Raw genomic sequence first — 13,149 nt, 5'->3', positions numbered from 1 at the left:
AGAATTGCAGAATCTTGCTCTGTTTCATATCTAGACACCCCCTCTGGACTCCTCTCTCTCCCCATTGCCATTATGGTGCAGCATTTCCTTCTATGACTGAACACTATGATAACCTTGACTAAACCTGCCACCTTTGACTACCAAACCCTATAACGCCCACTCTTGTCCCCTGATCAAAAGCAGCCTCTATCCGACATTCTTGTTCCTATATCTGTATAAACTTGGCCACTTCAAAATATCTTGTACATGTAACTTTTACTTAACTTGAACTAGATACTAACTGTACCGTGCATGAAACCTCTGCCTTGCCAATATACTGTATTTAACCAACTTTTCCTCTTACTGTCATTATGAACATTATATTCATTGCACCCAGACTATTATATGATGCGCCATATATTTTTTTAGATTCTTTTTTTACCATGGCGTATTGTGTATTAGGTTGTCATGCTTCTTCGTTAGTTTTTAAAGGACTCAAACATTCAACATTGAGTTAAGTCCATGTTATAGAAAAAAATCCACCCCAAACCCAAAATAAATGTCAGTTTGGGTTTTGAGACCTGTTGTGACATCATTCCCCGATTGGCCCTTTGAACACATTCTCTGTGGACCCAAGTCAGAACTAACCAGACGCCACATACCAAACTCTATTTTCTTTGGAAATATTGTGAAAGAAAGGGTTGCTTGTATCAGAATTACCTCGCATCATATTCCTTGTGGTTAACGTTTAAATGTGCAAGCTTATAGTGGGGATTAGATCACAGGGTGAAGTATCGGACAGCACGCTACCATACCTACCAAGAATAGGACGCTGAAAAAAAGGGCAATGTATGGCAGAATAGGAACGGAACCCAACGGTGTTGAAATACATTCTTGAAGGGACGTTTAATATGGACAAGGTTTTTTTAACGAAGTTTGTGGTAAAGCGTTGGACTTTATCTGGCCACAAAACTCAAATATCAACAAAGATGCATAAAACTATTTCACATGGTACAGTGTTGCCTTACAGTCTCCTCTAATAGATACCGTGATTGAGTTGCTTCCTGTAAGCATGTGCTGCCCCTGTGTCGTTGAGATCAGTAGATGGTTGCCCGGTCAGCGCTCCTGTGCCAGCCTAACAGAATATCCAAGAAATATTCTTCTGAAAAGCACCCACTTTCATACCCCCTGACCTCTGACGCAACCTCTCCTACCATGTGTTACTCTCAAGTTGAAAGTTATCTGATTAATAAGTAAACGTGTGTAGGGCAGACCATATCTCGGTCGAATTTAGGGGCTGATTACAGCCTCTCGGTGGCGGTTTCACCACCATCGTAAGCAGGTTTTATGCCCGCCACATTACAATAGCTGTGTGTATTTTAAGGTCGGAAAGACCGACCGGACCGTTGGAGGGGAATAATCCTTGCAAGGGTGGCACTGCCTACCAGGCACCGCTGTAGGGATTACGATGACCCTTTCCACCTGCCTTTTCATGAAAGAGCAGGTGGAAGATGGCTACGGGCCCCCCTTCTACCCTGCACACTAGATATGGGCACCGGGGTGACCAAGGATGCCCCCCTACATATTCCTGCGCCATGTGGCTGGCACCGCATGGTGCCTGCCACATAATGCAGGGATATGTGCAGTGTCCCCATTTTGCCTTGTGGCCTGTGCTGCAGCTAGCAGCACATGCCGCAACACAAAATATAGGCATCGCGACCGCCGAAGTGGCTGTCACATTGAAATGCCTATGTCGGGACCGCCCTGTTGCAGATACGATGGCGGGTGTATGCAAGTCCAACACCCATCGTAATCAGCCCCTTAGTTTGGGCTCTCCATCAGAAAGTCGCTTCAGAATGAACAAAAATCGCTTTGTTGAGGGTGTGGGTCCAAGTGTGTATCCTGAGAGGTGTGGCAGATGGTAGAATAAAAGGGTACATTTTCTAAAGAGTAGTTAGTTTGCCCGGGCTCCTAAAAGTAGTTTGAGACAGTTCCAGTGCCTTCGCCCTGAAGTCCAAAGGTCTGTCATATTTGCCAGGTTTTTGCCCCTTAAACATAAGCTCTGTGGGGACCTGAATATTGATAGATCTGAAGTTGCTCGTTGCTAAGCAGGGGAGTCAGCACCTGCAGCTGCTATGGTCTTTTTTCCAATAGGTTTTCTGAATTGCATGAACATTTTTTAAATTAATCCTGTTACGCACAGTGGAGTGCCTTCAGTGCCGAGCGCTTGGCCTTTTTTTTCGTCTTCAGAGCCTGCCTGGCCTTCTGGTGTGGACTTGTTGAAACCTTTTAAGTCGCTTTAACCATTTGGTTAGCTCTTCTTGGTGACCGATTTACTTACAGAAGATGCATTCCCCTCTAATGTTGAATAATTCAGCATACAACGTTATGATTTGTTGCCTTTGGTCTTTGAGGAATGATTTGATACCTTCAGGGACACTGGATTGATTTCCATATTTTTAGTCGCACGTTTGATGTGCACCGAATGAATTAAAGTGTTGGAAATTGCAGTGAAGTCAGCGAGCAGCACCCAGGCATGCTCACCTTCAAGCAGGGACATGGTGCAATCATCTCTGTTGTTATCTAGTGCTATTTCTACCGACCGCAGGATTGGCCTCTGTCTTAGGAAGCCTCCTCACAGGTAATCTTGCTGTGAAATAAAGCTGTATAGGGTTTTTTAGAGATTTCAGATAGTGAGGGCGCTCTGCTTAAAGTTCAACGTTAAAGAGTCACTGGAAAATGGGTAGGTGAGTGGTGCGTAAAGAGCGAACGGAGAAGCCCTTAACCGTTCATACAGAAAATCAGAGGACTTTCACGACATATAGAACAGCAATGCTCTCGCACACACAAATTAAAGTGTAACTCCAAATGTTCATGTATAACAAGATAAATGCTATTGTAACAAAATAAACAGATGCAGATCCTTGTGTGTTTTCCTTGTAGGTAGGTTGTTTAATGAGTCCACAACCGTAGCAACGGTGCACAATCAGCCGACACGTGTTTCGTCGTGTTACGTTGAGTCAACACGACTCTTCAGGGCTTGTGGTACGACCCACGTGTTGGTGGTCGAAATTGAAAAAGGGGTTGTTTTTCGGGTGGAAATTCAGCATTCAAAAGTAGTCGACATCTAGTCAAAGTATTACCCCTTGGTTCTTATTCTAGAGCAAAGGAGAAGTTCCTCTGTGTATTGTCCAACCGCCAGGTATAGCGGACGTTCACAAGATAAGTACTTAATACGTGTGTGCATTAAACGGTACCGGGAGGGGATCCAAAACTTGATACAGCATAGCAGTTACGTTAATCATTCAATGGATTTCTGCGAAGAAATGGTATCCCTCCTCTTGTGTTTCCCGGTCGCCGTGTTCCGAGAGACAGCAAATGCCTGAAATGATAGCTGCTTCGATTGGTCCTTTGGCTTCACCACAACTTCCTGACTCGGTGCCCAGTGACGATCCACACTCTGTGGAGACAGTGTCTACAGAAAATCTAACCCTACTGTGGAATGGAGGAAGTGCGGTATTAATGCTGTACTATGAAAACAAGATGATTGCAGTCTCAAATACCCTGTTGTTTCCTCCCTTCCAAGGTACAGGTGGTAGGTGATAGGCTGACAATGAATGACCTTCAGGGGGCGTGGAGTAAACTCTTGAGAGCAGACGCGTTGTGGAGTCCTGGGAAGTGGTGAGCAAGTGCGGGGTAATACTCCTTATATTGGTTTTTGGTACTCTTGTTACCAATCTCCAAAGGAGTCGATTTACAGACCTCATGGGACCACAGAAAAAGTAGACTGTGTGCCAGCTTCAGCACCTGCCTACTCAGTGTAGCTGGAAGGTGCCTCATGAATATTGTAGCAGCATGGGTGTGCTGATAGATGGTATCTTTATGGTTTTATTCTGTTAAGCCAATACCAAGAAGTGCCTGAGTGCTATAAAAGACCTTTTAACAAAACGTACCATGCGTAGATTTGATGGTTGTCCAGTGTACCTCCTGGGTTTTTACTATATTCTGAGTACGTGATAGGACCTCAAAGAGTCGTTGGATTGAAAAGGTGTTGTAAAACCCATTTGATTGTCCCAGAGTACATTTCTTTCCCTAAAAAAGCAAATCCCAAGCCCCTCCAGCATTGTTGTTTTTTTTAAATGATTTGACATGTGCTCTGTCTGGCCTGCAGCAGCACTGAGCCCCATTGACATGCCTTCATACAGCACATGAATTACTTCTAAGGGCTGTAATTATCTTTGGCCATAACTGTGGATTCCTGGCCTAATAACTTTTCCACATGCTTAAAAGGGGCCTTTGAAACGCTCACAACACTGTGCAGATAATGGAGGCAACGGAGAGAGTGCAGAGAAAAGCAGGCAAACCAAAATATACAGGAGACGAGGGGCCTGATGCAATCGCTGGGTCTCTTGTCGGCCACTTTAAAAAAAGTCTACAATTGCCGAAAGAAGTGGCTGTAATATGAACAAGGCCAGGGCTGGAAATTCAGACTAAAGAGCCCAGCTTATGGAAACAGACCCACGGCTGTGAATCTCAAGAAAAGTTCAGGTGACCCCGTTTTCTGATCTGCGTAAATATAATTAAAGTACTTTTTGTGGCATTAATAAAGACTTATTTGTATAACATTTCCACTGCGCTGCACAAAGGCCACCTTTATGCGGTGTGAGGTTTTTTTTTCGAAATGGAGTCCAATTTATACACATTTTTTGTATTTTTAGCTCTGGCCTGCGTGTGGATGGATGGAGTCTCTGGAAAAAGGAGTACCCTTTGAGCCCCCCTGTAAAAAAAAAAATCTGATACATTTCTTTTCAAACTAAAGAACTATTGAGTCCTCTGTGCGTGCGGTTAACCCGTTCAGTTCCAATTCAGTCAGGAACGCATAAGCAGGGGAACGTCTAGTTTCAGCGTGAACAAGTTTTAAAAGAGTTGTTCGTGGGTATCAAGCAGTCTACAGTGTGTACACCTAAATCAGATGGATTAAGCTGTATTTCTTTTTGTGAACATAGCAATACTATCCCTCGCAGTAGTTGTTGGGTGGCGTCTTGGTCAGTAAAGCCGTTTTGGGGGATGGTCCTCGGGGGCGGGGGTGATGTTTTTTTCTCCAAATTACTGTGTAAATTACTGGCGAGAGTCTGCTGTGTGCAGATTATTTTACAGAATGAAAGCATGCTCTAAATAGGAGGGCATTAATGACTGATTTACTGACATTGCGAGAGACCCGAGTTACAAGGTTAACATTTGTGCTTCACCACATTGTGTGATCCTTGGCAAAACAGTTCGACTGCTAAAGCTTCATTTTCCAGATGTGAGGAAATAAACATCTTAAAACGAATAGACTTCAGGTAGGATACCTGTCGAGTCTAGCAATATACCTGCATGTTTCACTTCCACGTCCCAGCCCCCCGTGCTGACTTTGGTTGGTCCTGCTGTCTCAGCGTTATTGAGCCAGTTGGCTCGATGGAGGAGCGCTCTCTTAACATTCCCTGGATTTACCGACTTCTCCTATAGGGGGCGTGCTGCCTGCGAGGCCCCCGCCGGCGTGGACACGCAGCGCTATGGGTGGGTTAGGTATGCTTGTGGTGAACATCCACTGCCTTCCTCGATATCTCAGGGGGGGTGGGGGGGTGTAGATAGTTCGTTGTGCCTACTCTGCCCATCCACGACTCTGGGCGCTATATTCGTATCGGGTGCTGCATCCTCGATGCCAGGGTTGCATGCCTGCCCCCTTGCTCTTCTGGGGAGGACTCACCCATCCTACCCTGACTCGCCCTCTCACATCGCCTGCTCTCTGCTGCGGTGAGCGCCGCACTGGGCGCTATTCCGATTCTATGCGCTGTGTTCGCGGGACTCGGGAGACACCCGGAGTCACTGCTTGCCTGAGAGTGACCACACACCGGCTGCCCCCTCCCCTCCCCCAACCCCTTTGCTGGATGCCCTGGAGTGGGTACTGCTTTACTGCCCTTAAACCCTGATATCCCTGCACACAAACTGCCCGGGCCACCCTCCCCCACAACTCCTCTCGGCTGTATTAGAGCGCAGCCCTCTGGACGCTGTTCCTGGACAGGGGAGACTCCGAGGGTCTGTCTACTAACCACGCCGCGCTGCTCCCACCCCAGTTCGGAGCTCGCTCTGTGCCCCTGGATAGGGCACGGACTGGGCACACGTGCCATGGAGAGGCTGCTGTCTCAGTAGGGCATCCCCAGAGTCGCCCCAACGCCCGGTGTGAGCTGTGAGTGAGCGTGGCACGCACTGTGCCCCTGGATAGGGCACGGACTCCGGGACACGTGCAGTTGTCGCCCCACGCCTGCTCCGTGAGATCTGGTGGCAGAGGCCCATGTTCGCCACTTAAGAGGTTAATCCCAGGTTAATCCCGGCGTACTCAGCTCGCCATCACTTGTACACAGGGGAGCAGGTCCGCAGCAGACTGCTGCCCCGTCTGTACTAGGAGGGCACCGGCAGATGCGTGCGTGCCGCATCTTCACTAACAGGGCTCTGTCGTGTGCCCCGTACTGACAGATGCGTGCGTGCCCCGGTGTGCACTGGCAGACCTTTCCAGCATCTCGGTGTGCCGCCGTCAGATTGCTGCACCCGCTGAATGCCTCCGTCAATCTCCGCAGCAGGTGTGTGCCACCGTCAGATCGCTGCACCCGCTGTATGCCACCGTCAGATGTCCGCACCAGGTGTGTGCCAACCGTAAGATCGCTGGACCACCTCTGTGTGCCACCGTCAATCTCCGCGCCAGGTGTGTGCCACTGTCAAGTCCCAGCGTGCCACCGTCAGATCGCTGCACCCGCTGTATGCCACCGTCAGATCTCCGCTCAAGGTGTGTGCCACCGTAAGATCGACGCACCAGCTCTGTGCCACCGTCAGATTTCCGCACCCGTTCTGTGTGCCACCGCCTGCTCCAGAAGGACATTGGCAGGTGCGCGCGTGTCCCGCACGTACCATCAAGAATATTTCGTAAATAGTGAAGCAGTGCCCCCGGGATCCTGGCATCAGTGGCCCGAGCGAGCCAGCAGCAGCGCTTTCTTTGGGCCAGACTCAAACATGTCGATACGAGGTGCGGGAGCTATTCCTGGAGAATCGATCGGTGTGCAATTTTGTGCTGCGCACTCTAGAATCGGTGCACAGAATAGTGATGCGATCAATTACTTGTTGAGGGCTGGGTGGAAAACTAGCGAGTTGTGTGCACGTTAATAAAAAACAATTCTAGTTATCAACCGGCAAGGCTTTAAGTGAACCGGAGCGGGCCCCTCCCAGCACTTCAGGCGCAGGCAATAATGCCATGCAGCCCTCACCCGGCCCCTCATTGTGTGCGCAGTCCAGACTGAGTGTTCTGCGTTAGCCGTAAACACCCACCAGTCCTGTAATGTCCAAAAACGCGCGTGCGCTCACCCTCGCCGCGCAGCAGGACTGTAGAGTTCAAAGAAACAGAAGCGCACGTTTGTACATCCTGCCGGTCCCTCGGAGTCCAGACAGCCGTGTGTGTCCACCTGCAAGCCTCTCCGAAGTCAGTGCAGTCGAGGACCGCTCCGGGCGACCACCCCAAGGCCATCTACCACCAACGACGCCTCTCCCTGACGTGCCAGTACTAACATGTGGTGCACGCACCTCACGAGTGCCGCCGCTTCATGGAAATCAAACACACACAACTGTACGCATGCGTTTCAAAACATCCCTCAGCCCCCCCACCCCCCGCCCCCCGCGCCCCGAGCAGTGCACACAACGCGTCGACAGTGCCACAGACCCAAGTACCACAGCAAACCCACTCTGCATGCACCCCCACAGCGAACTCCACCCCGCAAACGCCATACAGCGCGTTAATTAGGCACTTCAAATCTGCCCGACTTCCCAATTGGCCAGGCAACACTGCACGCTGCTAATAAATAATGCTATCCCGCAAACTCAAAACAACACTTTGTGTGACAACTTCACTGCTCCTGAACGTCTGTACAACATTAGTGCAAGCCCCACAAAACGAATACTGCTCCTGAACGTCTGTACAACATTAGTGCAAGCCCCACAAAACGAATACTGCTCCTTAACGTCTGTACAACATTAGCGCAAGCCCCTCAAAACTAATACTGATCTGAAAGTCACAACATTAGCGCAAGCCCCTCAAAACTAATACTGATCTGAAAGTCACAACATTAGTGCAAGCCCCTCAAAACTAACACTGCTCTGAAAATCACATTATTAGTGCAAGCCCCTCAAAACTAACACTGCTCTGAAAGTCACAACATTAGTGCAAGCCCCTCAAAACTAATACTGATCTGAAAGTCACATTAGTGCAAGCCCCTCAAAACTAACACTGCTCTGAAAGTCACTACATTAGTGCAAGCCCCTCAAAACTAATACTGCTCTGAAAGTCACATTAGTGCAAGCCCCTCAAAACTAATACTAATCTGAAAGTCACATTAGTGCAAGCCCCTCAAAACTAACACTGCTCCTGAAAGTCATATTAGTGCAAGCCCCTCAAAACTAATACTGCTCTGAAAGTCACAACATTAGTGCAAGCCCCTCAAAACTAATACTGCTCTGAAAGTCACAACATTAGTGCAAGCCCCTAAAAACTAACACTGCTCTGAAAGTCACAACATTAGTGCAAGCCCCTCAAAACCAACACTGCTCTGAAAGTCACAACATTAGTGCAAGCCCCTCAAAACTAATACTGCCCTGAAAGTCACAACATTAGTGCAAGCCCCTCAAAACCAACACTGCTCTGAAAGTCACAACATTAGTGCAAGCCCCTCAAAACCAACACTGCTCTGAAAGTCACAACATTAGTGCAAGCCCCTCAAAACTAATACTGCTCTGAAAGTCACAACATCAGTGCAAGCCCCTCAAAACCAACACTGCTCTGAAAGTCACAACATTAGTGCAAGCCCCTCAAAACTAATACTGCTCTGAAAGTCACAACATCAGTGCAAGCCCCTCAAAACCAACACTGCTCTGAAAGTCACAACATTAGTGCAAGCCCCTCAAAACTAATACTGCTCTGAAAGTCACAACATTGGTGCAAGCCCCTCAAAACCAACACTGCTCTGAAAGTCACAACATTGGTGCAAGCCCCTCAAAACCAACACTGCTCTGAAAGTCACAACATTGGTGAAAGCCCTTCAAAACCAACACTGCTCTGAAAGTCACAACATTAGTGTAAGCTCCTCAAAACTAATACTGCTCCTGAATGTCTGTACAGCATCAGTGCAAGACCCTCAAAACTAACACTGCTCTGAAAGTCACAACATTAGTGCAAGCCCCTCAAAACCAACACTGCTCTGAAAGTCACAACATTAGTGTAAGCTCCTCAAAACTAACACTGCTCTGAAAGTCACAACATTAGTGCAAGCCCCTCAAAACGAATACTGCTCCTGGAATTCGTTAGTTACAGCCTCGAGGCTTCTCTGGCGCTAAACAGTTCAGGCAAGGCCTTGAACCCCGTAGCTGCCCTATACATTCCATACAGCAACACTGCGGCCTGAGAGTCACACCCACACGTGCAGCGCAAACCTGCTCCCTGTCCAAAGCCGTCCATTCAAAAATTACATCCTCCTGGAACCCGACCCCAGCCCCTCAAGCAGCCATTTGTGTGGTCACCTCCAGGTGCCACCACACCTGACGTCGCCCGGGTAACCCTTTGCGCGCGTACCTCACTACCTTCTGCGCCATGACCGTAAGACGGTACAGAGTACGTGCCCCCAGTACTTCTATAACCGTGCGTGCACCAGTTAACGACGGCCACGACCCTTTGCTCCGACGATTTACCCTGATCCATGCCTAGTTAAAACGGCACTGTATTCTGCATCACAGCACTACACAAGCCCCGTGTGGTTCAACAACTTTAAAAGCGTCTGCAATCTACTAAAACTCAAAGGACATTAGACTGGGCTGTGCTCTTTAAGGCTCTCCTAAGTCCCATCAAATAACAGCTGGGGAGGTACTGTCCGGTATTCTGTACCCGCACTTCTCAAGACTCGTGCAATACTTGAAATGGGAGAGTACCCGCACTTCTCAAGACTCGTGCAATACTTGAAATGGGAGAGTACCCGCACTTCTCAACACATGGTCAATACTTGTAATGGGAGAGTACCCGCACTTCTCAAGACTCGTGCAATACTTGAAATGGAAGAGTACCCGCACTTCTCAAGACTCGTGCAATACTTGAAATGGGAGAGTACCCGCACTTCTCAAGACTCGTGCAATACTTGAAATGGAAGAGTACCCGCACTTCTCAAGACTCGTGCAATACTTGAAATGGAAGAGTACCCGCACTTCTCAAGACTCGTGCAATACTTGAAATGGAAGAGTACCCGCACTTCTCAAGACTCGTGCAATACTTGAAATGGGAGAGTACCCGCACTTCTCAAGACTCGTGCAATACTTGAAATGGAAGAGTACCCGCACTTCTCAAGACTCGTGCAATACTTGAAATGGGAGAGTACCCGCACTTCTCAACACATGGTCAATACTTGTAATGGGAGAGTACCCGCACTTCTCAAGACTCGTGCAATACTTGAAATGGGAGAGTACCCGCACTTCTCAACACATGGTCAATACTTGTAATGGGAGAGTACCCGCACTTCTCAAGACTCGTGCAATACTTGAAATGGGAGAGTACCAGCACTTCTCAACCCATGTCCAATACTTGTAATGGGAGAGTACCCGCACTTCTCAAGACTCGTGCAATACTTGAAATGGGAGAGTACCAGCACTTCTCAACACATGGTCAATACTTGTAATGGGAGTGTTCAGGCACTTCTCAAGACTCGTGCAATACTTGAAATGGGAGAGTACCAGCACTTCTCAACACATGGTCAATACTTGTAATGGGAGAGTACCCGCGCTTCTCAAGACTCCTTCAAAACTTGTAATGGGAGAGTACCCGGACTTCTCAAGACTCCTGCAATACTTGTAATGGGAGAGTACCAGCACTTCTCAACACATGTCCAATACTTGTAATGGTAGAGTACCCGCACTTCTCAAAACTCGTGCAATACTTGTAGTGGGAGAGTACCCACACTTCTCAAGACTCCTGCAATACTTGTAATGGGAGAGTACAGGCACTTCTCAACACTCGTGCCATACTTGTAATGGGAGAGTACCCGCACTTCTCAATACTCGTGCAATACTTGTAATGGGGGAGAACCGGCACTTCTCAAGACTAGTGTAATAATTGTAATGGAAGAGTAGCAGCATTTCTCAACACTCTTTCAAAACTTGTAATGGGAGAGTACCCGCACTTCTCAAAACTCCTGCAATACTTGTAATGGAAGAGTACCAGCACTTCTGAAAACTTCTTCAAAACTTGTAATGGGAGAGTACCCGTACTTCTCAACACTCGTGCAATACTTGTAATTGGAGAGTACCCGCACTTCTCAAGACTCGTGCAATACTTGTAATGGGAGAGAGCCGGCACTTCTCAGCACTCGTACAGTACTTGTAATGGGAGAGTACCCGCACTTCTCAAGACTCGTGCAATACTTGTAATGGGAGAGTACCAGCACTTCTCAGCACATGTGCAATACTTGTAATGGGAGAGTACCAGCACTTCTCAACCCATGTCCAATACTTGTAATGGGAGAGTACCAGCACTTCTCAACCCATGTCCAATACTTGTAATGGGAGAGTACCGGCAAGGAGGTGGTCTGGACAGCGAGTGCCTTCGCTTCTGCACTTCCACTCACAGCACTCGCCTCAGCCCGACTCCTGTGCCCGCTGGGTGTGCGCCCCTCGCCCCCGCCTTGCGCCAGCCCCCGGCCTTACCTGCAGGATCCAGTGGCAGGTCTCTCCGATGATGGGGAAGCCCATGGAGCCCTTGGGGATGGGCAGCTTGCAGCTCTTGTCCCGGGTGGCCGTCCAGCGGAGCTGCCACAGCTGCTGGGACACCGCCAGCAGCAGCAGCACCGACACCAGGCAGGCGGCCAGCGTGGCCAAGGCGGACACCAGGTCAAAGCTGTCGAACAGCATGATGGAGCCGACCAGAGGCTGCAGGCAGTGCGCCGCGCGGGGGGCGCACCAGGGACTTCTGTCCGCCCTCCACCAGACCACCAGAGGAAAGCAAGAAAAAGGGATATTTCAAAGTTTTAAAACTTCGTTTTTCTTTCTCCTAAAACACAAAATCAGAACATAAAAATCCCAAAATGAGCAAGCCGACAAAAATGAGCTGGGAAGGGAATAACTTAATAGCTGTCCCAGTGTGGAAGCCCTCAAAGGCTGAGGCTGATGGGGCAAGTCGGCATCATTGAGAGGGCAGAGGCGGTGAAAGTGCTGTCGGTGGTGTGAATGGAGCAGTCTGAGTGCCGTGCTCTTTTTTTGCAGTGAGGAGGGAGGCTGGGCTCAGAGAGTCCCTGTGTGTGTTTATATAGAGGCGGGGAGGGAGCGAGGCTGGGCCCTGGGCAGGCGGCCAGGTGCTGCTGCCCAGGGCTCCCCCCACTCGAGCAGGGCTGGGAGGGCGGGCGCTGGAGCGTGCGAGCCCTGGACCCCGTCCCACTCGAGACACACACACACAAGGAGCCTAGTGCGTGGGGATCACAGCCTCCCGCCCCTCCTCTGCTGGCATGCATACCTACAAACATGATGCACCGACAGCCAGGGCAGACCTGGGCACTGCTGCCCAGCACCGAGGCTGCACAAACGTGCGCCTCCGTGCCAACAGCGGGAAAGACCCAGGTGGGCGATGGATGGTGCAGCGTTTAGGTGGCCAATCGGACTCACTGCTGACTTGCTTTACAGTGGGCAATGTTTTGGAAAGGGAGCACACATTCTCGTACACTCGTTTGGCTAGTGTCTCTCCCAATTAGGGAGAGTTGGCACGCATGTGTGTGTGCGCGCACACCCACGAGTCAACACCGGACGCATGAATACACAGACAGGCGCCTTCTGTTGGAAAGTGTGTTCGTTCCAGTTCGGGATGGAAAGTTTCCACGCTCCCCTGCTGCGAGGGTCAGTGGCATTGTCTACACACCTGACCACTCTGAGCCCCAGCCCCGTGGGTTGCACTGCTAGGGTCAGTCTACACTTCTGACCACTCTGAGCCCCAGCCCAGGGGGTCGGACTGTCTGCGTGACACTGCACGCGACACACATTATAGAAATAACACACGTCCAGCCCGCTCCAGCAGTAAGGCTTGGAGTTTGATGGGGCTTGAGAGGTTTAGAGTCGACGGAGTTA

At 49.4% G+C, this 13,149-nt stretch overlaps 1 protein-coding gene and 1 long non-coding RNA gene across 3 annotated transcripts in view; one reads left to right on the top strand and one right to left on the bottom strand.

Annotated features, from left to right (window-relative positions):
- CYP26B1 (cytochrome P450 family 26 subfamily B member 1) overlaps positions 1 to 12,301 on the bottom strand; it is a 101,304-nt gene extending 89,003 nt beyond the window's left edge. Inside the window, exon 1 of the mRNA XM_086960106.1 lies at positions 11,743 to 12,301. Within this exon, the coding sequence (XP_086816232.1) occupies positions 11,743 to 11,946 (204 nt within the window). The 5' untranslated portion in view covers positions 11,947 to 12,301. The remainder of the gene's footprint in view (positions 1 to 11,742) is intronic.
- LOC147725989 (uncharacterized) overlaps positions 1 to 13,149 on the top strand; it is a 184,040-nt gene that overhangs the window by 8,664 nt on the left and 162,227 nt on the right. The window lies entirely within an intron of this gene.

Source organism: Lissotriton vulgaris, chromosome 3_1 (genome assembly GCF_964263255.1).
Source record: "Lissotriton vulgaris chromosome 3_1, aLisVul1.2, whole genome shotgun sequence".
In the NCBI taxonomy this organism is placed as follows: Eukaryota; Metazoa; Chordata; class Amphibia; order Caudata; family Salamandridae; genus Lissotriton; species Lissotriton vulgaris.
The sequence above is the reverse complement of the archived record's forward strand: the minus strand, read 5'-3'. Positions and strand labels throughout refer to the sequence as shown.